This window comes from Gadus macrocephalus, chromosome 1, assembly GCF_031168955.1.
Source record: "Gadus macrocephalus chromosome 1, ASM3116895v1".
NCBI classification, from domain to species: Eukaryota; Metazoa; Chordata; class Actinopteri; order Gadiformes; family Gadidae; genus Gadus; species Gadus macrocephalus.
This window is the reverse complement of record NC_082382.1, coordinates 4,717,015-4,743,453: the sequence shown is the minus strand read 5'-3', so window position 1 is coordinate 4,743,453 and position 26,439 is coordinate 4,717,015. Positions and strand designations below refer to the sequence as shown.

Here is a 26,439-nt window from a genome sequence, read left to right as displayed (position 1 = left end):
TTAGAGACTAAAAGAAAGAAAGAAAGAATAAAACTTAAGAATAATAGTTGAGCGTTGTAAGCAGCATGACCTAATATTGCACGCACAGATGTGGCTGCAATATTAAGAATGGATTTCTACTCTGCCAATGAAATATTGAGAACACGCGTGTCCATAAGACATTTTTGAATGCTTTATTGAATGGTAACAGCTGCAGCTCATGAATTGTTTACAGTAAACACCAATTAATCCTGTAGAAAGGCTGAAGGATTGGTCTGATGTCTCTTTCTGTGTTTGTATTCATATTTGCTTGTTGGGTTTTGAGGATCTTCTCTATCCATTGACAGCCTCCGGGGAAGACCTCAGCCCACCGCGGCCCTCTCCCTCAGCCCACCATGGACCTCTTCCTCCCTCTCAGCCCACCATGGACCTCTTCCTCCCTCTCAGCCCACCATGGACCTCTTCCTCCCTCTCAGCCCACCATGGACCTCTTCCTCCCTCTCAGCCCACCATGGACCTCTTCCTCCCTCTCAGCCCACCATGGACCTCTTCCTCCCTCTTAGCCCACCATGGACCTCTTCCTCCCTCTCAGCCCACCATGGACCTCTTCCTCCCTCTCAGCCCACCATGGACCTCTTCCTCCCTCTCAGCCCACCATGGACCTCTTCCTCCCTCTCAGCCCACCATGGACCTCTTCCTCCCTCTCAGCCCACCATGGACCTCTTCCTCCCTCTCAGCCCACCATGGACCTCTTCCTCCCTCTCAGCCCACCATGGACCTCTTCCTCCCTCTCAGCCCACCATGGACCTCTTCCTCCCTCTCAGCCCACCATGGACCTCTTCCTCCCTCTCAGCCCACCATGGACCTCTTCCTCCCTCTCAGCCCACCATGGACCTCTTCCTCCCTCTCAGCCGCACCTCATCCAGTTTCTTGATGACGGCCGAGGACTTCTTGGAAGAGGCGGCATAGCTCTCCAGCAGCTTCTGGAACAGCGGCTCCGTGTTGGGGTGGGTGCTGAGAAAGGCCTTCTCCAGGACGTACAGGTCCACGCCCTTGTCCTCGGGCAGTGCGGAGATGTAACTCAGGCCAAAGTCTATGAGCACCAGGCTGAGCTCTGCCTCCCCGTTGCCGCTCCTCCTCAGCAGCATGTTGGAGGTGGTGAGGTCCCCGTGCACCACATCCTCGTCGTGCATCCGGGCCAGGACCCGGCCCACCCTGGCGGCCAGCGGCTCCAGGGGCTCCAGGGTGGGACTGGGATGGGACCGCTGCCGAGTCGCCGCGATGTGGTCACGCACTGTCACCGAATCCACAATGTCCTCCAGGAAGATGCAGTGGGAGGTGTAGTCCACAAAGTACACCACAGGGGTGGGGATGCCTGGGAAGATGAGAGTTGGATCATAATGTTACGTCAGGAATGTGTTCCTATTCAATTATTTCTCAAAAAATGTACAAGAAAGTTTAATAATATGGGAAATATTGTTGCACTTTGTGTGACATTTTTATTGTTTTTATTTAGAAAAATTCCCTTATAGTAAATGTATAACCACTTAGGCTATAACTAATGCACTTGACTACCACTAATAAATCAATTGTAAATCTCTCTAATAATAATAACAGTAAATAAAGCTGCGAGCAGCAATGAGGGGGCCAAGGAGAATATGACTCCATAAACTAATTTTGGTGGACAGACATAATTGGTTAGGTGGCTACATGATGACTGCCTCAGTTATTTCACTTACAATGAAAGCTATTGGCAAATGGTTATCACAAGGAAAACACATTGAAGTCGCTTTCTAAGGGCTGGGATAGACTTGCTGCTAACAACTTATATGCCTACGGATCAGGGCTGCCATACGTATCCTGCGATCGTTTGGTGCGTTGATCGTGCATGTCGTCGCAAGGTACCACGACGGTTCCGCAAGCCGAATAGACCAGAGTAGCCATAGCAACAAGATAGATCTACGTCAGACACAAGGCCTTCAGCACTTTCAACAAGTTTCACATAAAAAAATAAAATAAAGAGAGACTGTGATATGATCACAGTCGCTGTAGTTTTAATGCCCCCCTAGAGGTCAAACATCACCAAATTATTTGGGCATCATCAGGATAGGGTAATAAGACTATCAGCCAAGTTTGGTTCAATGGTGCGTTCACATCGCTGGGAATTATGGGGAAAACACTTTCGCGACGTCGGAAAGATCTCTTGAACGACACACCTCATGACGCTCTTATGATTCTACTTCTGTTTGGCAAATGGGGCCAGATTTTGATAACAGAGTTGCCCAATTGGTGACGTATGGTTTACTTGACGCGCATGAACATGGCGGAACATGAACTTTTTACTCAATATAAAAGAATCCACCATCATATCACATTCTTTACTATTGATTGACATAACTTCTGTTGGCATGACTTTGCTCCGTTTTAAACGTTGTGTGCTGGTAAACCAGCTCTAGATAAGGGCAAGTTCTGCCTTCCATACAGTGACAATACTGTATGTGCTTCTAAATAAAAGCAAAAGGATAGTATGTGACAGACATCAAGGAAATAAAAGGCAAGGAAACTTGAAAGTGATCCTTCTAAGTTCTGTTTAGTTTTGACTGTTTTCTATCTGATTAAAACCCCCTGCTGTGAAGAACTTTTAGAAAGAGTACCTAATGGTTTGGGTGCTCCAGGATGATGTCATGAGGCTATGTACCAAGTTTGGCTATGATATGTTGACAGTTGCTGAGAAATGGACTTACTTCCTGTTTGGCGGCTTTGTCGTCAGGTTTGATTGGTTTTGAATTTGAAAAGCTGTTCAACACATTTGTTCAGCTTGGTCTGAAGATCGTATATGGCAAGTTTCATGAAGATTGGAGAGAATTTGTGCTAATACAAAGAGTTGGTCTAGGTACCAAGTTTGATTTCAGCTTACCGCCCGAGATGAACGAGCGGGGCATATCAAACTTTTTATTACCCTGCCTCTCGGTAATTATTACCCTGCCTCTCGGTAATTAATCCTTACTTAAGATATGTAAAAGGCCTGCTGAGAAATAGGCTTAGTTACATCCTGTTTGGCGGCATCGCGGCCGAATTGATTGGCTGTCAAATATTTGTTGCACAGCTGAACGCTGTATCACCTCATGAGCTGGCTGTTCTCAATTCACAACACGCATTCCATCCAATCCAGCCTACATCAGGCCTTCTGACCAAACCTCATGCAATTCAAGCAAGAGTGGCCAAAAGCAGGCACGCACGCACGTGCGCGCGTGTGTGTGCGTGCGCGTGTGCAGCCGTTATTCCATTGCCTGGTCGATTGCGTGCGTGTGAGTGTGTGTGTGTGTGCAGGCGTTATTCCATTGCCTGGTCGATTGCGTGCGTGTGAGTGTGTGTGTGTGTGCAGGCGTTATTCGATTGCCTAGTAAACATTTATGGTAATATTCATACTGGTTTAGATAATACATTTGAAGTATTTCCCATCGTTGCTGAGCAAGAGTTTTGTTTGAAAGTTCAGTGATAGAAACAAATAAAAGCCCGGGTTATTGAGGTTTGGCGTCGATTACGCCGAGGACGCTGGGGACGCGTCCCCACCAGATTTCGTCAAGATTAACTTTGTACCCACCACTTGTAAAAATAAAAAAATATAAGAAAATCTAGTTGAAAAATTATGGTTTATAACACGGGACTTCACAATGCCGTGGAACACTCCGTTCACTTGCATGGGCTCTTCACAACTTCGGCGCTCAGTATAATTGACCGCTGTCAAGGAAAACAAAGGACTTTTTGCCTCTAATGACATCCTTGGTATCACTCCTCAAGTAGTCCGGTGAGTTTTCAACCCCAGCGTCTTCGGTTGCTAAGTGACATCAACACTACGAATGACACTACGAACAAATAAATTGTAAAAAGACACACCATGTGATGTCATTTTTTCGTTTTGGCAAGTAGCCGTGTAATAAGCGGAATAATGTATAGAACGTCGCCGGTCATTATCGAAAATAAGCCCCGACAGGGCGAACAGGACACCGACGCGCAGCGAAGGTGTCATGTTTCGCCCTGAAGGGGCTTATTTTCCCGATAATGACCGTCGTTCTATACATTATCCCTTAGTTATTACACGGCTCTTCTCAATGCTGTAGACTGCTCCATTCCCTTGCATGGGCCTTCCTAACGTTCAGCTGCAGTTATTTTTGTTTATTACACGGCTCTTCTCAATGCAGTGGAATGCTCACGTCCAGCATATTTGACTGCTGTCAAGGAATTAGGTTTCTTTTTTCCTCTGATTCACATCTGTATCACTCCTAAATCCGGTAGCTTATCAACCCCAGCGTATTCGGTTGCTAAGCGACGTCAACGACATTGATAAACTATTTCTCTGCTGATCAACGCTACGAATGATAACAAATACATTGGTAAAAAACACACTGTCTGAAGATATTAATACTCTTTGGTTGGGATGATGAGTCATCAGACAATCAAGTCATTTTAGCCTGAATACATAGGTAAAAAGCACCAGAGCAGGTTGCTAGTACCATGGACAGTATCAGAACGATAACCTGTTGAACTAAATGGATGTGGTAGGCTACACCACGGGATGCATGGTGCTGTGTCGAGGTCTTCTGTGTTTTTTTTAACTCAAGTGGTAGGCTGTTTTAACTTGCAATTGATAGTCGGTGGAGTCAGTCTCTTGTTGACACAAAGTGACTTTTGGTCATTCTTGCTTTGCTTGAATTCACGAATAATTGCATGAGTTTTGGTCAGAATGCCTGATGTAGGCTAGTTTTGATGGAATACGTGTTTTGAATTGAGAACAGCCAGCTCATGAGGTGATACAGCGTTCAGCTGTGCATCAAATATTTTTTTTTTTTTTCAATCTTGACGACTTTTGTAGTGCTGTGTGTAGCCACAGGTTTGGCACTTCTGAACTTAAACCCGCAGTTAATTTCCTTTCCTAGCTCCTCTTGCCATGTCACTTTGTCAACATTGGAAACATGAAGCAGAACATAGTGGGTCATATGTCCGATGCTTTTTGGAAACGTTTTCTTCATAAAACGTGCCAGACAGATGTTGCATACATTTTATTCCTTAGTAATAAGCTACATGGGTATGCCGTCTTTCAGAACCTTTCATTACTGGCAATAAAGAGAGAAAAAGGAGTGCATCCTTATTGTACCCAGCACTTCTGAAAATGCACTTCTGAATGCGTCTCTGTCCCCAGCACATTTCAAACCAAACTGACGCCCATTCAACCCGGTCAAGTGGACCGGGTTGAATTCACTGCGGGTCTCTCTTCTTATATCCATCGATCTTACCAAAGATATTTTATTACTGTTCTTCTCAACACTCTCTGATCTCACTAAAAGGCTCGCAGCACCAAACAGCATTATCGATGAGATGCGCTATGCATGGAGAAGAAAGAATACGACGTTGAATTTGCCACATTTTGCAACAAATTATTCTAAATCTGCCCATATATACACGTCAGAATTTTACGGTTTTCACTTGCTACAATGTTGTATCTGTGGTTAATGGTAATGCAGCCACAAAGAAGTAAACTATAGGGTGCTATTTTCAACATTATGTTGTTGTTGTTTTTGACGGCACAGCGATCCGGGGCTATTCCCAAAAGTTCCGGGGCTATAGCCTCGAATGCCCAGGTCTAACGACCCGCCTGACTCCCATAGCAGAATAATGATAATGATAGGAGAACGTAGAATAACAATGGTTGTCTCGAAGCTGCTTGACCCCCCATAACAACTCTAAAACACTGTATGAGAGGAACAGACCAGCTCTTCTGCATCGCTGTATGGACCGCACCTCCTGCACGGTCCTGCGGTGGGTGAGCTTCTCGTCCAACAGAGGGTGGCGGTACTTCTTCGGGAACCTTTCTTTAATAATGGTTGATCTCCCCAGGAACACGTCTCGGTAAACACGGGCCTCCGCTCCTTGTTTTAACACGCTTCCTTTGCTCAGGAACTCGGACACAACCATGTTCTTCTCCAGCTCCATGTTTACATTGGTCTTCTTCTCCTTGGGCCTTCAGCGCTGTTCTTTAATATACTGCAACCTAGCGGCCACTAATGTCAACTACACTAACCTTTTCAAACAATAGCATCAACCACCCTTACCCTTAGTTTTTAAAAAGTAGACCTAAAAATGTCATATCAATATTGATACGTTTTATAAAGTATAAACATATATAGTTTTATATAGAGCGTATTTAATATGTAGCAAAGTAAAAATACACTTCTAATATGGTATCCATCAAGTTAAAATTATGATGGAAGGCTAACGTTACACTTAAATAAGCATAACAACATGTTTCCCGAATAGAACTACCTTCATGTGTTGAAATATTAATACAAACAGTTGAGCATGTGGTGTAATAATATTAACATAAGTTATTACGTAATTTATTAGTTCTAGCATCCATACTAGGCTGCCACCTCAAAATGAAAAGGTTGTATCAGCTGGGTTTGAGGTCGTGTTTGCTGAGGTTTTCTGATCTGCTACAAGGCTACTGTCGTGAAACTTCGATATGGTTTCTTCTGAAACTTGAGACAGTAGTCTGCCACGTAGGAGAAGGAAGCTCCGGGCAGCAGACCCGATAAGCGCAGCGGGAGGCGTCTGGAATACAGCGGTGGGCTGACGAGTTCTGATCGACATCATAATCATCATAATCATAATCATAGTTCGTTCTTTAAGCTTGGAGATATGGAGATACAGCCACTGACCGTGCACAGACCTCCGGTATAACGGGTGAATGAAACCAGCATCGAGCCTAATGAATTGTTCCTACCCGCCATGGAGCCATGTTCCCACTACAACCTCTGCATGGGAAACGGTAAACATTTCACAACACTTCTTTATCAAACATTTACTGACATTTCTGTAGATTTAATTATTTACAATGGTCTTGATTTAGTTTATTAAACTGCAAAGGGAAAGCAGAATAAGACGTCACGACTGATGCCACAAGGTGGAGGTATGTTTCTCCTTCTGAAGAAAGTTACCACTTATAAGAAATGATAAGAAACAATTCATAAATATTTTAACAATTGTTATTTTGTAGCCTGAAAATGATATATAGCCTAAGCTATACATTTTGGTAGATTAAATGATAAATGCTGTGTGTGTGTGTGTGTGTGTGTGTGTGTGTGTGTGTGTGTGTGTAGGTATGGTATGTATGTCTATATATATATATATATATATATGCAATTAAATAAATTAGCCCTATACAGTTGGTATCAAGGTATCATATCTTGTTATCTTATTGATCGTCTCTACTTGAATTATGTAGCATAGCATTTTCCCAATTATATTAGGCCTATTTATAGTTTATCTGCTTATTGTATCTGGTCTGCTTCTGAAAGAATTAAACTTCCTTTGGGATAAATAAGTTATTTATTTATCTTTGATTGCCTTTTGGATTCAAAATGCCATATGGATTCATCAGGTGATAAAATATTTTAACATAAGGCAAATTTTACCAAACTATTTATTGTCTATTTTATACATTACATGCCTAAAAACATCCGTAAAATTGAATGATAATATAGCCATATCCCGTCAAGTCCAACAAGGATGTTTGCAAATCTAAGCCGAGGACAGGAGTGTTGTCCCTGAAGTGGTCCCGCTAATGAAATCATGGCAATCAGGACGGTTGTCATGGCTACGGGCTTCCAATGGGTTCTTGTGTTCTCTGATCGTGTCTGCTGGGCACAGCTGGACACAAGGCTCTCTGGGTGACGAGGGCACAGACGCCATCGTTCCATTCAGTTTAAATTTTTTGTTGTCCTGTTCCTTGTTTTGCACAGACAACCTTTGTTAAACTGAAGAGGAACAAGTTGAACTACATTGGATTTAATCGTTGTTTCCTGAATGGTGTCATGAACAATGGGTAGGTTTCCGATATTTTTCAGTTTGAAAACGTCTGTACAGCCTCTGTGATTTAGATGTTAAAAATGTGTTGCTGTAAATTCTTCGTATTTTACAGAAGCATAATGTTTTCAGGTTAGTGAAACAACAGTATTTGGGGTGTATTTGATGGAAGTTTAAGCTGACTCTTCAGCATATTTCTAAACCGAGTTTGCGTGTCACAGGTGCAAACCGAGATCCGATAGCTTGCATAACTCTTCTAACAAACATACGATAGCTTTTTACTTTGACTGTACGTTTTGTACTGATTGAACCAATTGAGTGCCACTGTCTTGTATGTCAACACGATAATCATGATTAAATCTCTGTCGTCTCAGGTTGTCCCCTCTTGTTGCTGACCAGCACGGTGTCCATCCTCGGCGGCCTGGTCTTTGGCTATGAGCTGGGCATCATCTCAGGAGCCCTGCTCCAGCTCAAGGCTGAGTTTGGACTCCTGTGTGCCCAGCAGGAAGCCCTGGTCAGTGCCTTGCTGGTGGGAGGATTGATGGCCTCCATCGTGGGGGGCTGCCTGATTGACCGATGCGGACGCAGAACCTCCATGCTCCTCAGTAACGCGCTGATCACGGCGGGCAGCCTGGTGGTGCTCAGTGACTCCTACGGGGGCCTGGTGGTGGGCCGCATCACAGTGGGCTTTGGGATGTGTGTCTCCTCCATGTCCTGCTGCATCTTTGTGTCCGAGATGGTCTCCCCGGACCGCCGGGGGCTGCTGGTGACTCTGTACGAAGCTGGTATCACCGTGGGCATCCTGGCAGCCTACGCCACAAACTACCTCCTCTCCGACACCCCTAGAGGCTGGAGGCTTATGTTTGGAATAGCCCTGGCACCGACGTTGGCACAGTTTGTTTGTATATGCACTCTTCCGGCCAATGCTGATGGATGTAACGTTAACAGGGATGGTTTTCAGACGGAGAGAAAGCCCATGAGTCTCGTTCAAAGTCCAGCAGCAGACGAGGCGCCAGTCGGCGGCACCAGACCGGACAAGCAGCTCAGCGTGATGTACCTGTTTCAGAGCAGGGACAACATGAGACGCCGTACCGCCATCGGCCTGGGGTTGGTGGTCTTCCAGCAGCTCAGCGGCCAACCCAACATCTTGCTCTACGCCTCCACCATCTTCCACTCGCTGGGCTTCCATGGCGACGCCTCGGCAGTGCTGGCGTCTGTCGGCTTGGGGCTGGTCAAGGTGCTCGCCACCCTAACCTCCATGGTGCTCTCCGACCGGGTGGGCCGCAGGCCTCTTCTCATCGGTGGATGTGCCTTCATGGCTGCGGGTCTTCTCACCGTTGTGCTCCTCGGTGGACAGGCGGCCCTCAGCGCTAGCGGTGCGTGTGTGGTAAACACCCCGGGTGCCAACCACACATCTCTGCCCAGTTTGCCACATGCTGATCCGACAGCGTCGAACAAGTCTCTTGGAGAGCATCGCAGACTTTTTGATTTGTCAGAGATCAACGAGATTGGATCAGATAATTCTGTTTACCCCGCCAATGCGTCCTCTGTGTTGCCGTCTACACCTGGTGTCCAGGGAACGGTGGTTAACTGGATCATTCTCATCTGTATCTTCGCCTCAGTCGGTGCCTACTCTATTGGATTTGGACCCAGTATGTGTTCTTTTGAAATGCATTACACTGAAATAATTATATATTTGTGTAGGAGATAACTGTGTAAGAGATCATAATCCCATTTCTTCCGCTTTCTACAGTAACCTGGCTAGTCCTGAGTGAGATCTTTCCTGTGGGAGTCAGGGGAAGGGCGTTTGCATTCACCAACTGCTTCAATTGGGCCACACACCTGTTGGTCACCTGCTCTTTTTTGCATGTTATTGGTAAGTAAGTAGGCTTTGCTACAGACATGCAATACATTTCCCAGCTTGGTTTGCCAAATGCTGAATTCAAATTAGCTTTGCTCCTTGTATAGTACATTTAAAGCCAGCATCATCTGTAAAAGTCAGGTTGGAAGCTTTCATTCATTCTTGGCCGTCACTTGAACTGTGCATTTCCTCAACAGATGCGATTGGACTTTCAGGCACGTTTCTTTTGTATGGTACAACATGTGTAGCCGCAGGTATTTTCTTCTACTGTATGCTTCCTGAGACCATGGGGAAGACTCTGGAGCAGATAGATGAAGAACTTAGCACAAGCAGGTACGTTTCCAGTTTAAGGATTTGACCTGTTTGTCAAGAGCCCGGGTGGATTCTTGAATTGCCGGCGTGTTCCGAAAACGGACAGTTGGCTACCCTTTGACGTCCTTTATATTCAAGGGTTACTACCCCCTTAGCTATCAAAGCTATATATTGGTTTGTCCAACACAAATCATTGCATACTAACTGCCCTGGCGAGGTTGTTTCCTCCAATAGTACCCGCAAACTAACAAATCCACAAGGTTCTTCCGATTCTGTGTGTACATTTAGAAATATATTATATTGTGGGGGATAACTTCATGTTTTGCAGAAGTTGGACTCTCTCCAAATCAGCTCCCAAGGGTTGAAGGAAAATATATCCAGTTTAGAACCAAAATTCACCAGCGTGCTAATGACCAGGACGTTTAACTGCTCGCCTCTCATTCCCCAGGTCTGTGAGCATGTGCAGTGGTTAACAGTCAGTTAACACGCCCAAGTTTAACCTTGCTCAGTAGCCGAAGCAGCCACCATTTGAGCTCAGAATTGTAAAAATGTTTCTCAGTCTCTAAGCCTGTGAGCACAGTGGCTAGTAAACGTGTGGTCTGGTTGGCTTGTGGGCCCAATTGGAGAAAGTTACCTAGCTTGGGGAATTAATATGAACTTACTTGGACTGGACCAAACAAAGGTATAGCTATGGGAGCTGCTAAATACTTGTTTGGAATATAATAGATTTCAATTAATCCCCACCGGCCTAATTTCTGATCGCAACTACAACACGAGAGAGGGTGAGTTAAACAAAAAAACGATTTTACAATTAGACTCAACATAGACAAGGTCAACTGGGGTCTCAACAAACTGGCCAACTCCTTTACATTTCAAGAGGGAACCACAAAGATAAATAAATGCTCCCTGCTTTGTTCAATCATACCCTAATATCACATCTAATTTCAATGTGTAATATCCCAGAAGACAGTAAAATGTAACTCTTTAATTTGCAGTTGAGTGTTTAGAACTCAAATCTAAACCACTCAAGAGCATTGCCAACCCACAACTCTACACAGGAGTCTGCCTAACCACGTGTAATAAAAGTGAACTATAAATGTTTTGTTTTGCAGGGTACACAGTGATAAGGCATGCTGCAGCAGTCTGAGAAGGAGAACTGCCAGGGTGAAGTACCAGAGAGTGGAGTGTCAACACAGCGACACAAACTGACCTCCACAGGGAAATGCCTTATTTCAATGGGAGACTCTTCTATTGAATGTTCCAACTAAGCTAGGATGGGGTAGAAGCATGTCGAAGGACAATCGTTGAAGGCTGCAATTTCACTGAACAATCAAGATGTTATGTACCTCAACGTGTTATTATCAAGGCTGAACGAGAAGGCTTTGGCATATAATTGACTGTTATCACACTGGATGTTATTTATGTCTAAATATTACAGGTACAAACCAAGTATTGGTGGATCTGTGGTCATATTTTCATGTGGGAGGATGCCTTAACATCATAAAATAAAACAATGTTAAAAACACTCACAACCTACTTCAACGCATGCTCGAGTTCCAAAACATTATTTCTTTAGTAGGGTAACTGAGGTCTCTGTTAAATCAATTTTTTTATTTTTTCTCCTGCACTTCTCCTGTGTCATTTGATGGACGTAATAAAGCAGACAGTCGTATACCGGATAAATAAAACGTGTGTTTATTTACACAAATGTTTTCAAATACTAGTAATCTAAATAAGGACATAAAAATATATACAGTGATGTCAGGACTTGTACAGCTCAGTTAATAAGCCAATGTATACATAGAACTGGTAGCATTTTGAGTTTTCTGAAAGGAAAAAGATTCATATGTACAACATTGCCTACAACTCTCACTCTGAATCTGGCACTAAACGTGTGTACGTGTGTTCCTGGTCAACGCTTCTTGTCAGCGAAAGCTAGTTGATGTTTGTTGGATATACAAACATATCTAATGAAAGAAAAACCTAGCCAGATGAACAGAATGAGGGACCCCCTCTAAAGAAAACTACCAGTGTCAGTCATCCTTCATTTGCAACTCTTTCTCGCAAAAACAAACCTTAGGTTTTGGTTAGTCTTCTTTTTCCGTGTGAGGTGAAGTAAACTTTTGGGTACGTGGTGAATTTGGAGGAAAGCAACCCGAGAATAGCTTGAGGGCAAAGGAAAGTGGAACATGAAACATAAAAACAAGATTAACGGGGCTTAACAAATACGTGGACACGACCGACCGGCTCTCTGAATGGAAAACAAATGGGAACTTAACCTACGTCAGTACAGGTGTGCTGGGTAAAAAAATAAAAGGTTATATCAAAAAACTGGTTACATCTTATTTAGTAGAAAGGCAAGACGTAACAGTTTTATCAGCCGAGGCAATGTGTTACCCAGTGCAACATCTAGTGACCCCGTGTAAGGGGAGCACGAGAGCAGCACCAGACACTGGAGTAACCCCGGGACGGTCTCCTGGAGCCCCCCGCTAGGCCCGCACTGGAGCAGACGCCTCAAGCTTGGTTTATCAGTAAACTGTATCAGGACGATACGTTTTGGTCCGGTGGGCTAACCTCTCGACTATGCGCCTTTAGGGACTAAATGGTCATTAATAATCTGGAAAATAAAGAGTGTGTGTTGGGGGGGGGGGGGGGGGAGATAGCTCAATACTGAAGGTTAACTGCATAATTATATATTTTTTGCTTGAATCCCATCTTCATTCGTTTATTATTCATCTAATGTTGGAACACCTGACAAAAAGAAAACAGACGCTATCCTTTAGACACGCACACACGTGTGGAACAATGGTGGAAGGCAGGCCGAACGTTGGTGTTACTTACATTACAAACATTCATCAGATCAAAACGTTGATCCACCGTGGTGGAAGGGAGGGATGAAGGAAACATCACAACAGACACCACCCAGAGCAGCGAGGTATCCCAGGGCCCCTGGCAAGGGGGCGGACCCAATGATTCATCAGTGGCGTGGGGCCCCGGGAGCCTCCTCCATGGGGGGCGGCGGCGGCCTCCTCACTGGGGGGCGCCGGGGGCCTCCTCTGGGGGGCGCCGGGGGCCTCCTCACTGGGGGGGCGCCGGGGGCCTCCTCTGGGGGGCGCCGGGGGCCTCCTCACTGGGGGGCGGCGGCGGCGGCGGGCACGGCGGCGCTCAGGGAGTTGTTGGCAGCGGACAAGACGGGCGAGCCAGAGAGAGGGCCCAGGGCAGTGGAGGCTGGTAGGGCAGAGATACCTGGGTGAGGGTGGAGCAGACACACTATGAACCAGATACCTGGGTGAGGGTGGAGCAGACACACTATGAACCAGATACCTGGGTGAGGGTGGAGCAGACACACTATGAACCAGATACCTGGGTGAGGGTGGAGCAGACACACTATGAACCAGATACCTGGGTGAGGGTGGAGCAGACACACTATGAACCAGATACCTGGTTGAGGGTGGAGCAGACACACTATGAACCAGATACCTGGGTGAGGGTGGAGCAGACACACTATGAACCAGATACCTGGGTGAGGGTGGAGCAGACACACTATGAACCAGAGATAGCTGGCTGAGGGTAGAGCAAACACACTATGAACCAGAGATACCTGGGTGAGGGTGGAGCAAACACACACTGAACCCCCACAGGGAGCATGACCAAAATGACCAGTTGACTGACCGCATGTGCCTGGTACCCGTGTCCCCCCCATAGTAGGTCTCCTGAGCGACCCCCGAGGTGTGTGTGCAGCGTGTGCCTCACCAGTCATCATGTTGGCCGTGCTGACGGCTGGGATCCCACCGGGCAAGTTAGCAGAGCCCGCCATGCGAGCTTGGTCCTTCACGATCGGGACTGAAAGGGAAACAGACCCAGTCAGTACAGGCCATGAGGCTGCGGCCTACCGCTACATGCTCAGGCCCCTCGCGGCGGACGTACAGAAGTAGGGGTGGTCCATGGCCTCGCGGGCCGTCAGCCTGGCCTGGTGGTCGTAGCGCAGAAGCTTGTCCAGGAAGTCCAGCGCCTCGGGGCTGACCAGGTGTTGGTTCTCACTGTGGACGAAGCGCTCCCACCGCTTACGGGAGTGTCTGAGGGGGGGGGGGGGACATGACTTTAGAACACCATCAGGATCACATCTCATCTGACACCATCAGGATCACATCTCAACTACGGGGTCTTCTGAGGGGCAGGTTTAAAAACACCAGGATCACATCTCATCTACAGGAATGTCTGGGGACAGGCTGGGCTTTAAACATCATGACCACGTCGGACTGTTTCTAGAATCAGTGCACATGACCATATGGGACCAAATCTTTATGTATGCATACGACACACACACACACACACACACACACACACACACACACACACACACACACACACACACACACACACACACACACACACACACACACACACACACACACACACACACACACACACACACACACACACACACACACCAAAGGAGTGGAAAGAAACCACCTCTCCCCTCACCAGGTTAACAGTGGACAGTTGTAAAATCAAATTAACTCCCTACCTGCCAAGGATGTCGTTGAAGCGCGGCTCCAGCTCAATGTTGTACTTGTCTATGTAGTCGTACAGGTCTTCAGTACCCAGTACTTTGGCTATTCTCACCAACTGATGGAAATAACATGCATACAATATATACGGTAAAAAAAAAATGACCACCTCAAACACGTGCATCTTTCATTATTTTGAATTGAATAAAAAGGTTTCATTGGATGATGACCCACAGCCTACCTGATCATAGTTGTCGTGACCATGAAAGAAGGGCTCCTTCCTGAAGATCATGCTGGCCAGCATGCAGCCCAAGCTCCACATGTCCAGACTGTAGTCGTACATCTGAACAACACCAGAAAGTGGCATCAGAAAGTGGCATAAGAAGCTGGATTTGCAAAACTTCTAGGTTGTTTGCATGTTCTGCGGCTGTGATTGGATGACTCAAGATGACATTTGATTGGCTGGTTGTTGTGCTGGTACCTGATAGTCCACCAGAAGCTCGGGTCCTTTGAAGTAGCGGGAGGCCACTCTGACGTTGTACTCCTGTCCGGGGTGGTAGAACTCGGCCAAACCCCAGTCTATGAGGCGCAGCTGCACAAAAACCACAAGGGAGCAACAGTTTTAGGCCCAACCCCTATATGAACATCTTTGTTAAAGCTAACATAGCCTATTTTAGAATATTATTTTGTCCATTTGCTGGGTTAGGGGGTGACGGTCCATCTCCCCCTAGTGTTGTCATGAAACTGCGATACAATACCTTGAAAAATAAAGATATCCAATACCACTGGGAAAATACAACATTCAGGGCATAACATTTTTGATTTTTATTAACCTCTTCATTATTCATATATTATTAAGAGTTTTTTCTTGTCCGGTTGCTAAGCGACGGGTGACATCGGTGGGTTCATGTGTTAGCGTATCGTGGCTCTCGCTACGTGTGTGTGTGTGTGTTAGGGCTGTAACGATACGCGTATCAAACCGAAAATCGCGATACTCAAAGCCACGAACCTGTCTCGCGGTGTGAGAAGGCAGAAGCGCGATATGCCCTTTCTAACTCTTCGGTCAAATTGTCCGATTGAAATTTGCTAATAATTTGTCTAAATAATAGTCTGCTGACAGCGCCCCCTCCTATCGATGCCGTAAATATGTGACGAGATGCCCTCTCTCTGTGATCACAGCTCTCCGTGGCTACGGAGGATTGCATTTCTCCACAGCCGTCGAAGTCCTCATATTCGATATGAACGACTATCCAGAGTGGGCCAAGCGCGAAAAAATTGCCTGTGTGATCCTGTCTCTATTGTTTTGTGTGATTTGACTGGCAGTTTGTCTGCTTATAGGTCGGAATGAAGCGGCCACCGATTATTGACAGGATGGGTAGGCTACTTTATTCTACCGGACTCGTTCGCTTCTTCACTAGACACACGCGCTACCGCTCGCTCTCCTCGCTCGTCCACTCACTCGCTGACGTCACTCACACACGCATCCGCACACTGCCATTCTCCCGCACACACATATGCTACTCGTAACACTATGCCTCGTTATTGCGACGTTCATGTTTTTCCTCATCTATTGAAAGTTAGGCTATTAAACATGTTGCATTCTATACGGCCTGATTATGTCATTATTTAAGCTACATAGCCTAATAAGAAGCGCTAATAAGGATATTTGAATAAACCAACCGAACAGGTAAAGGGGCCCTATTATGTCTACCAGCAAAAAGCATCCTCCAACTGCAATCTTTGGTTATTTCTTTATTAATTTAGCTATACTTTAATAGTATTCTTTCGGTTCAAATCTGTTCAGTGTTCCAAATTATTTGTTATTAAATGTTACATTAAGATAATTGGTATTTAAGTGTTGTTTAAATAAAATGCTTTTTAAATTTAAAAGAATCGTGGGATGTATCGAACCGTGGGTCAAAAATCGTGATACAAACCGAATCGTGAATTTGTGTATCGTCACAGCCCTAGTGTGTGTGAATGACAGGGAGAACGAGTGCTATGCAGAGATGAATGGACGGAACGATTTTTAGATTTCCAAATCGCGTTATTGAAAAAAAAAAATATATGTATTATTTTTTTTTAATACAAAAAGCGCTCGATGTTGATTCTGTGGCGCCGCGCCACACAATGGTCTCATCTCATTTCCCATCTCATTTTCTTCCGCTTATCCGGGGTCGGGTCGCGGGGGGAGCAGCTCAAGCAGGGGGCCCCAGACTTCCCTTTCCCGGGCCACATTGACCAACTCTGACGGGGGGATCCCGAGGCGTTCCCAGGCCAGTGTTGAGATATAATCTCTCCACCTAGTCCTGGGTCTTCCCCGAGGTCTCCTCCCCACTGGACGTGCCTGAAACACCTCCCAAGGAAGGCGCCCAGTGGGCATCCTTACCAGATGCCCGAACCACCTCAGCTGACTCCTTTCTAAGTAAAGGAGCAGCGGCTCTAATCCGAGTTCCTCACGGATGGCTGAGCTTCTCACCCTATCCCTAAGGGAGACGCCAGCCACCCTTCTGAGAAAACTCATCTCGGCCGCTTGTACCCGCGATCTCGTCCTTTCGGTCATCACCCAGCCCTCATGACCATAGGTGAGGATAGGAACGAAGATCGACCGGTAGATCGAGAGCTTTGCCTTGCGGCTCAGCTCTCTTTTCGTTACAACGGTGCGGTAAAGCGAACGCAATACCGCCCCCGCTGCTCCGATTCTCCGGCCAATCTCACGTTCCATAGTACCCTCACTCGCGAAACAGACCCCGAGGTACTTGAACTCCTTCACTTGGGCTAAGGACTCATTTCCTACCCGGAGTAAGCAATCCATCGGTTTCCTGCTAAGAGTCATGGCCTCAGATTTAGCGGTGCTGATCCTCATCCCAGCCGCTTCACACTCGGCCGCCAGCCGATCCAGTGAGTGCTGAAGGTCACAGGCCGATGATCCCATGAGGACCACATCATCTGCAAAAAGCAGTGACGAGATCCTCAGACCACCGAACTGCAACCCCTCCCCACCACGACTACGCCTCGATATCCTGTCCATGTATATCACAAACAGGATTGGTGACAAGGCGCAGCCCAGGCGGAGCCCAGCACCCACCGAGAACGAAACTGACTGGCTGCCGAGGACGCAAACACAGCTCTCGATTTGGGAGTACAGGGATTGGATGGCCCTGAGGATAGACCCCCTTATCCCATACTCCCGCAGCACCTCCCACAGTTTCTCCCGGGGGACCCGGTCATACGCCTTCTCCAGATCCACAAAACACATGTAGACCGGATGGGCATACTCCCAGGCCCCCTCCAGGATCCTTGCGAGAGTGAAGAGCTGGTCCGTAGTTCCACGTCCGGGGCGAAAACCGCATTGTTCCTCTTCAATCTGAGGTTCGACGATCGGCCGAACCCTCCTTTCCAGCACCTTGGAGTAGACTTTACCAGGGAGGCTGAGAAGTGTGATACCCCGGTAATTGGCACACACTCTCTGGTCCCCCTTTTTGAACAGGGGAACCACCACCCCGGTTTGCCACTCCTTTGGCACTGTACCCGACTCCCACGCGATGTTGAATAGGCGTGTCAACCATGACAGCCCCTCAACACCCAGAGCCTTTAGCATTTCTGGCTGGATCTCATCAATCCCTGGGGCTTTGCCACTGCGGAGATGTTTGACTACCTCAGTGACCTCCACCAGGGAAATTGACGACGAAACACCATCAACCTCGAGCTCTGCCTCCAACATAGGGGGCGTGTTATTCGGATTCAGGAGTTCCTCAAAGTGTTCCTTCCAACGTCCGACGACCTCCTCAGTTGAGGTCAACAGAGTCCCATCCTTACTGTACACAGCTTGGACGGTTCCCCGTTTCCCCCTCCTGAGGTGCCGGATAGTCTTCCAGAAACACTTTGGTGCCGACCGAAAGTCCTTCTCCATGGCCTCTCCGAAATTCTCCCACACCCGCTGCTTAGCCTCCGACACGGCAGCAGCTGCAGCCCTTCGGGCCTGTCGGTACCCTGCAACCGAGTCAGGAGTCCTCCAGGATATCATATCCCGGAAGGCCTCCTTCTTCAATCGGACGGCTTCCCTGACCACCGGTGTCCACCACGGTGTCCGAGGGTTACCGCCCCTTGAGGAGCCTAAGACCCTGAGGCCACAGCTAGCCACCGCAGCTTCAGCAATGGAGGCTTTGAACACCGCCCACTCCGGCTCAATGCCCCCAACCTCCACAGGAATGCTAGAAAAGCTCCGCCGGAGGTGTGAGTTGAAGATACCTAGGACGGGGGCCTCCTCCAGACGTTCCCAGTTCACCCGCACTACGCGTTTGGGCTTACCAGGTCCATCCGGAAATTTCCCCCATTCCCTGTTCCAACTCACAACCAGATGGTGGTCGGTTGACAGTTCCGCCCCTCTCTTTACCCGAGTGTCCAAAACATGCGGCCTCAGATCAGATGACACGATCACAAAATCGATCATTGATCTTCGGCCTAGGGTACTCTGGTACCAGGTACACTTGAGCACCCTTATGTTCGAACATGGTGTTTGTTATGGATAATCCATGACTAGCACAGAAGTCCAATAACAAACGACCGCTCGGGTTTAGATCAGGGAGGCCGTTCCTCCCCACCACGCCTCTCCAGGTGTCTCCATCGTTGCCCACGTGGGCGTTGAAGTCACCCAGCAGAACTACGGAGTCCCCTACTGGAGCCCCATACAGGACTCCATTCAGGGTCTCCAAGAAGGCCGAGTAATCTGAGCTGCTGTTTGGTGCATACGCACAAACAACAGTCAGAGTTTTCCCCCCTACAACCCTTAGGCGCAGGGAGGCGACCCTCTCGTCTACCGGGGTAAACTCCAACACTGCGGCGCTCAGCCGGGGATTTATGAGTATCCCCACACCCGCCCGGCGCCTCACGCCCTTGGCAACTCCGGAGAAGAATAGAGTCCAACCCTTATCCAGGAGTACGGTACCAGAGCTGAGACTGTGCGTGGAGGTAAGCCCCACCCGATCTAACTGATAGCGCTCCACCTCCCTCACAAGCTCCGGTTCCTTTCCCCACAGCGAGGTGACGTTCCACGTCCCCAGAGCCAGCTTCTGCCGCCCGGGTCTGGTCCGTCGAGACCCCTGACCTTCGCTGCCACCCATGTGGCTGCGCACCCGACCCCAACGGGTCTTCCCACAGGTGGTGGGCCCATGAGATGAAGAGAGTGGGATACATAGACACAATGGTCTATGTATGGGAAACACTATGAGAACCTGAGTCAACTTTGACACCAATAAAGTGAAGTACTGCAGGTAGATCTCTTGGGAACCAATTGTACAATTTTGACACTTGACAACTTAGAACCCCGTCCACGCGAAGCCGATTTCATGGCGAAACCGCAAAGGTCTTGTACGTTTCGGCCTTCCGTCCACACGAAGCCGGTGAATCCGCTGACCGAAACCGCAAACTTCTGAAACCACCCTAGGAGGTGGTTTCAAATCTACCCGGTTTCGTTTTGGATTCGTGTGGACGCCTGAAACCGACTGAAACCGTAAACCATGACGTCATCGCCCCACCCCTCGACCCTCTAGCCAATGACTGTTAAGCCCGCGGACTCTCAGTACTCACAACAGCAAGGATTTCTGTAGCAGAAGCAGCGCCCCTTATGGGCCTGGAATGTGTACTACAGCGTTTCTACAGATCTACCCGGTTTCGCATGACTCCGTCTTTACGGAGATACTGCGAAACCGGATAGATCGAAACCGTAACGGTTTCGCCTGTTTCGGCTTCGTGTGGACGGGGCCTAAATTGAAGGTCTGGGCGAATATAATTAAATGACACCAAGCCAAACACTGGCATATACACCATATGCCCATTAGATGGCGTATAAGGACCTCTGTTCTCATGGCAATTAACCCATTTCCTCAGAAACCATCATTGATTGTAAACACAGTGGCCCAATTCTGAAAGTCAGATCTCCTGACCTTCATGCCTTCTTTCCTTAACCTTTGTTGATAACGCCATCATTTCCATTGTTTTCCATCACGTCATTGTTACCATTATTTCATATTACAGCCCTTGCAGTTGCGGAGATCCTCCATTTACTTTGGGTACGTTCTTTTCAGAGAAAAACCTTGAAATAGGCCTGGTGATAGGTACTCAAGGTACGAGGAAGGACGATCGACTGGACAATTATCAGGGTGTAGCCCACTTTATACATGTATGAGATAAGGCTTGAGCTCCTAGCATAGTGCATGGGGCCTCACCTTGCGATGCTCGTGGTCAATCATCACGTTGTGAGGCTTGACGTCCCGGTGCATTATTCCCATGCTGTGGCAGTAGTCCAGGGCCTGTATAGGAGGCAAGCACAAATAAAAAGTGGAATTCTGTGTCTATCACTGAAAATGTATGACCGCTCAGAGACTTTGAATAGCATTGATAGGTGACGGTGTTAGGGCCCCACCTTGAGGATCTCATACATGTAAAACCGGATGTCATAGTCGGTCAAGGTCTGATACAGTTGCTAGGGAAAAGACAATGGATAGGCTTGGTCATTTCCTGAAGCAGTGATAATATATAATAAAATAACATACACTACAAAGTGTATACGAGAAGGAATATTTTAAAAAAGTGGATTCTCACCTTGAAGTCTGTGTTGTTGACGTGTTCAAAAACCAATGCTGGAGTGCGGGACTAAACACAAATACAAAGAAATACAGTTGGGTTTACATTAAACACTAAAGCTGGCTAAATACTCAAGTCTACTGCACTGCATCTGGCCCCTTACAGCGGGCCTACTGGGCTGATGCAGTATGCCAAGGGATCCCTACTATACAGGGTAAAGGGTTCAACAATAAAGATTGTCAGTAGCAATTAACATTAATACATTTCTGTTTACGTAACCCGACGGACCCTGTCCATTTAGGAACGACCCAAATATATATATTTTTTCCCCTTTACTCCGACCAACCTGCCGGATGTAAACTTGAGGTTTTTTTTTTACTCTTCAAACAACTAACGCATTTCTGGAGTTGAGGCCATTTTAAGGATGGCCTCAACTCCAGAAATAATGAATCCCACGGAAAGAAATGTAACTGCTCCAAAAGATGGATGCATCAAAAGATTGAAAATCTGCCGACAGTAGCTCAGGATGTAGAGCGGGTTGGCTGGTAACCATAAGGTTGCTAGTTCGATCCCCGACTGTTCCTGATGAGCTGGCTGACGCCCTTCGTGGTTGACACAGGCACAGCTGCACACATTATGGGAATTATTGCTTGATTAGCAGCAACTCCCGAGATTAGCAGCACATTGTCGGACCGTCGGGTGAAAATGAGTCGTGGCTCATCAAAGAGGAGACGGCACGGATGAGGGAGAAGGAGTTGGACCGGTCCGCAGATCAATGTATATCACGCTGGATATCCATGATTGTTTACTTTCACCGGCGCTTAGCCCCTTTCTTTTATTTAACGCTTTACCCCGCCCCAGATCTTTTTGACAAATTATCGAACGTTCTTTGCACACATGTGGGTTTGTTGACAAATTCAGGGACTGTTGCGAAAATTGCAATATGAAAAGGAACCAAGCTGAGCGAACCAAAGGACGCCCTAACGTGACATTTTACCATTGAACCCTGTGTAGATATGGGACTGAAAGCCAATAAACATAGCTTTGTACTTACACAGAGATATTTCCACAGTGACACCGATGAGCATGTACTGGTGGAGAGCTTGCTATGCTATTGGTACAGTGGTGTTACTCAATACTTACGTCTAGTACAGGATTGTTAGACATCAATATTGTTGAAATGCAGCTTTAGTTAGTCCGGATATATGGACAGGATCATGCCAAAACACTGAGCAAACAAGACAACGGACATGACTTACCACGGGATCTTTCACGATATCAATGAGAGAGATGATGTTGGGGCCTCCCCGAAGGTTCTCCAGGATTTTGATCTCCCGCTTGATTTTCTTTTTCTTCACCGGCTATGGAGAACGATAAGAGCCTTTAGCTGCGAAGGACACAAGTTGCATCCAAGAAGCACTGGTTTGCCAGAGTATTCCCCATACCTTGAGGATCTTCACCACCACCTTCTCGTTGTTGGTGATGTTGACCGCCTCAAAGACCTCACTGTACTTTCCCCGGCCCAGCTTCCTCACCAGCTGAAAGTCATCCTGATTCCTGAAGCATCCAAAGCAACATTAAGTGGAAAAACCAACCATATGCTTTAAGATTGGCAGATGGCACTAAATGGTAAATAGACTTCATTTATAAAGCGCTTTTCTAACCAGTGGCCACTCAGAACAAAGCACTTTCACCCATTGATCTCCCAAAACATTCACCCATTCATTCAGACATTCACACACACCGACGGCGGAGTCAACCACGCAGGGCGACAGCCAGCTCGTCAGGAGCAGTCAGGGTGAGGCGTCTTGCTCAGGGACACCTCGACACACTACGAGGAGAAGGGTATCAAACTAGCAGCCTTCCGGTTACCAGTCAACCAGCTCTAACTGAGATACTACTAAGTAAGTGCAAGTTAAAGGGGGGTGGGGGCACTAGGACTCACCCCCATTCCACCACGTGGGACTCGTAGTCCCAATACTCCCTGGGCCGGTGTGTGTTGACCTCCGTGTACACGCGGGCCCGGCTCGGAACCGGTCCAGACATGTCAGACAGCTTGGCTGCAGTCTGGCGGCCTCAGTGTCTTGAGGTCGGAGGGGAGGTAGGGGCAAGGGCGAGGGGGAGAGGGGCTCTGAACCTCAAGGGTGTTGAGAGGAGTAGAAAAGGGAGGCCTATGCCAAGGGTGGGGCGGGGGGGCGGGACCGTGGGCACCTTGGGACAGCTGACGGAGAAGGGAACACATAAATAAAGGATTAGCAGGTAAAGAAATTCAAATTCCAAGCCAACTGAACCTAAACAGACCAAAAATTGTAATTTTGACGGGTATATATTTAAAGTTGATATGTTTTCTTGGTGTTTAAAAGTCCTCTAAATTGGTTTGGCCTTTATTAAACCCAATAACTGGTGGATTAAAGTACAGTTAATGACCAAGGCTAGTACAGTCCAGTCAAACTGCAGTTGAAATTGGAAGAGCTATACACATCTAAAATTGCTGTTCAAAATATAAGCCTATATATAAGATGATCTGGCGATGTATCACTCAATAAGAATAATACCAGCCATGATATCAGCCTTACAATTGTACAACCATACCAAGTCATTTGCATTTTTCAAACATGGAGAAAGGACAAGCATGCAGTCATTTAATTGTATTAACCTCATCAATTACCAGAAAGCCACGCCACCTGTTGGAAGGGACTAGTTTTCAATTTGTGAGAGATACTTCAGAGCATTTCCAAGCTTATGTCAACCTCAGTATGCAAACAAAGTTAACATGAACGCAAAACCACTTTGACATGCATCACTTGGGTGTCCATTTTGTTTAAGATAATTTATCTGATCACTATATTTCAGAAATTTCGTCTTTTCTGCAGCTATAATGAAGGATGCAGTAAATCAAACATATTGTAATCAATGCATATTGCATAGTTTCTAGTAAAGGCTCACTGGACACTGTTTCAGTCTGTAATGCTGGGCAGTGAATCATTATTGACACCCTCTGCTGATGTTTTCATAGAACGACAATTCAACTTGATATTGTGATGTTTCACTGGTTTCTTGTAGTCTATGGTCAGCTATTTCAGACATGTCACATCCATAACGGGAGAATGTCACATCCATGGTGTTAAGTAATACTGCCGTACTTTGTAGACATCCGTCTTTGCGCATCTGCTGTAAAAATTGAGTTTGCATTCTGTCGGTCTTCAGAAAAGCCAGTCCATTTCATGTCACAACCATAACGCATAATATTTGCCATGCCGTTGTTCGAATTCAGAATTATAGGGGGCGCCTACACTGTCCATATAAAGTGACATGTGAATGGTTTCATTTATTCTGAACCAATAGTCTGAGAAATTACGGCAGTCAATTTGAGCAGAAATGTCACATCCATAACCCTGGAATCTCACTTAAACAGTGTTGTTGCATGTTCTTGTTCACGGTGCATTTAGCACGTTATTGGTACCATACTCACCAATAGCCTTTTACCGAAAAAATATTACATCATGATATGCAATGATATCACAACATGTGGCAATATGCAAGGCATGGATTGGTCAATGAGAATGATGTTCTTTCACGATAGGTCACCGAGACAAACGGGTAAATCGTACTGTATGTTGTCCCTGCTCGCAGGTCAATCGATTGCCATAGTTCAATCAATTCCCATGGTTAAATTAACAGATCGATTAAAATATCAGTTGGACGGATTAGCAATGAATGGTAGTACGAGGCTACAGCTAGTAAGGTTAGGTGGAAGGGTGAGGTACCATCAGACTGTAGGTATAGCCTCATGTCCAGATGACCTGAACGGTGAGGTACCATCAGAGTTTAGGTACAGCCTCATGTCCACTCACCTGAACGGTGAGGCACCATGATACTATAGGTACAGCCTCATGTCCAAAGGACCGGAACGTTGAGGTACCATCAGAATATAGGTATAGCCTCATGCCCAAAGGACCGGAACGGTTAGGTACCATCAGACTATAGGTAAAGACTCATGTCCAAAGGACCGGAACGGTTAGATACCTACCATCAGACTATAGGTAAAGGCTCATGTCCAAAGGACCGGAGCGTAAAGGTATATTCAGACTATAGGTACAGCCTCATGTCCAAAGGACCGGAGCGGCGAGGTACCATCAGACTATAGGTACAGCATCATGGCAAGATTGACCGCACGAGTACAGAGAAGGGTCGTTAACATTATATTGTGAGCGAAACCGACTAACGTATAATTTCTTTGACGAGTGGGCAGAGCTATCGCTCACCCACTTCAATCTTCCCTTCATGCACCAACGTCAGCCCTCTGAAGACCCGGTCCACACTAAGACGGTCTGTAGCAATTCAAGCTAACTAGCTCAGCTTACGCTCGCAAAAACAAGTAACTGCGGCAAAAGATCTAGCGATCCGATGTTATAAGCATGTACCATAATGCTATGACCAGGTACCATAATGCTATAACCAGGTAACATAATGCTATAACCAGTGGGCATAATGCTATAACCAGGTACCATATTGCTATAACCAGGTAGCATAATGCTATAACCTGGTAGCATAATGCGCTGAACCGCTAGCACACTGAAGCTAATATCAGCTAGCTCCTTAGCCGAGTTAGGTATTAACGCTTTCAGATATTATATTTACTTAAGAATCAGTGGTGACGTTTAAGAAGGTTAATCAGTGAATAAAAACACATACCCCCTGTATCAATTGAATGATGGACAATCTCGTCGAGAGCTGTAACAAGCTAACAACAAGCGGTCCTCTCGCCGGTGAAGCGCCGTGCGGTCGATGTTGTCACTCCGTCCAGATATCCGACCAGCGCCCCCTGTGACCCGCCGTCGGTTGGACAGGTCGATGGAGGCATGCATCAGCGTTATTCTGGGAGTTGGTTACGTTTTTTACATTTTAAATTTGGAGGTAATATCAATGCAGGCGTGAAAGACGATTACTCATGTTGCAGACTACAAAAATGCAAAACTAAGAATAATAAATAAATTGTTGAATAAGCACATTCAGATCAGAATTAATGTCGTTTAGCAAATATAATTAAATACCCAAACTCAATGAAACTCACACTATTTCTTAAGCCAAACTCAAAATGATGCAGCCTTCATATGTTTTTTTAATAAATAATTTGTCTGATGAACTAATCTAATATACTTGTTTGCTTACATGTGAGAGAGTTGTAAGTTTTAACAGATTGTTTGTGTGCGTGCGTGTGCGTGTGTGTGTGCAGGGCCGGCGATCGGCATAGTAGGCCAGGGCTATTCAACCTCCTTAACAAGTGGGCCGAAAAGGAAAACCACTGGGGGTTCATGGGCCACAGAG

General features: G+C 46.6%; 3 protein-coding genes across 6 annotated transcripts; 1 reads left to right on the top strand and 2 right to left on the bottom strand.

The window, feature by feature from the left end:
* Positions 1-156: 156 nt before the first annotated feature.
* tp53rk (TP53 regulating kinase) lies at positions 157-6,014 on the bottom strand. Its single transcript, XM_060063664.1, has 2 exons — positions 5,748-6,014; positions 157-1,354 (listed from the first exon to the last, which is right to left on the bottom strand). Exons 1-2 carry the CDS (start codon positions 5,968-5,970, stop codon positions 858-860), a joined length of 720 nt encoding a protein of 239 aa, XP_059919647.1. The 5' UTR covers positions 5,971-6,014; the 3' UTR covers positions 157-857.
* Positions 6,015-6,368: 354 nt separating this feature from the next.
* Positions 6,369-12,070, top strand: slc2a10 (solute carrier family 2 member 10). Of its 3 annotated transcripts, XM_060063622.1 has the most exons (7): positions 6,369-6,805; positions 6,887-6,946; positions 7,779-7,861; positions 8,217-9,494; positions 9,596-9,718; positions 9,901-10,036; positions 11,128-12,070. In XM_060063622.1, exons 3-7 carry the CDS (start codon positions 7,858-7,860, stop codon positions 11,222-11,224), a joined length of 1,638 nt encoding a protein of 545 aa, XP_059919605.1. In that variant the 5' UTR covers positions 6,369-6,805; positions 6,887-6,946; positions 7,779-7,857; the 3' UTR covers positions 11,225-12,070. The 3 variants fall into 3 exon arrangements, with proteins under 3 accessions (XP_059919605.1, XP_059919596.1, XP_059919615.1); XM_060063613.1 differs by lacking the exon at positions 6,887-6,946 and having other exon boundaries at positions 6,370-6,805; XM_060063632.1 differs by lacking the exon at positions 6,887-6,946 and having other exon boundaries at positions 6,373-6,805; positions 8,345-9,494.
* On the bottom strand, positions 11,688-25,960 carry LOC132466400 (casein kinase II subunit alpha). 2 transcript variants are annotated; one of them, XM_060063645.1, is made up of 13 exons: positions 25,807-25,960; positions 23,057-23,332; positions 22,557-22,668; positions 22,371-22,472; positions 21,130-21,180; positions 20,951-21,010; positions 20,754-20,837; positions 15,008-15,118; positions 14,768-14,869; positions 14,544-14,644; positions 13,943-14,091; positions 13,769-13,858; positions 11,688-13,261 (listed from the first exon to the last, which is right to left on the bottom strand). In XM_060063645.1, exons 2-13 carry the CDS (start codon positions 23,155-23,157, stop codon positions 13,143-13,145), a joined length of 1,182 nt encoding a protein of 393 aa, XP_059919628.1. In that variant the 5' UTR covers positions 23,158-23,332; positions 25,807-25,960; the 3' UTR covers positions 11,688-13,142. The 2 variants fall into 2 exon arrangements, with proteins under 2 accessions (XP_059919628.1, XP_059919636.1); XM_060063653.1 differs by having other exon boundaries at positions 11,688-13,243.
* Between the last annotated feature and the right edge of the window lie 479 nt (positions 25,961-26,439).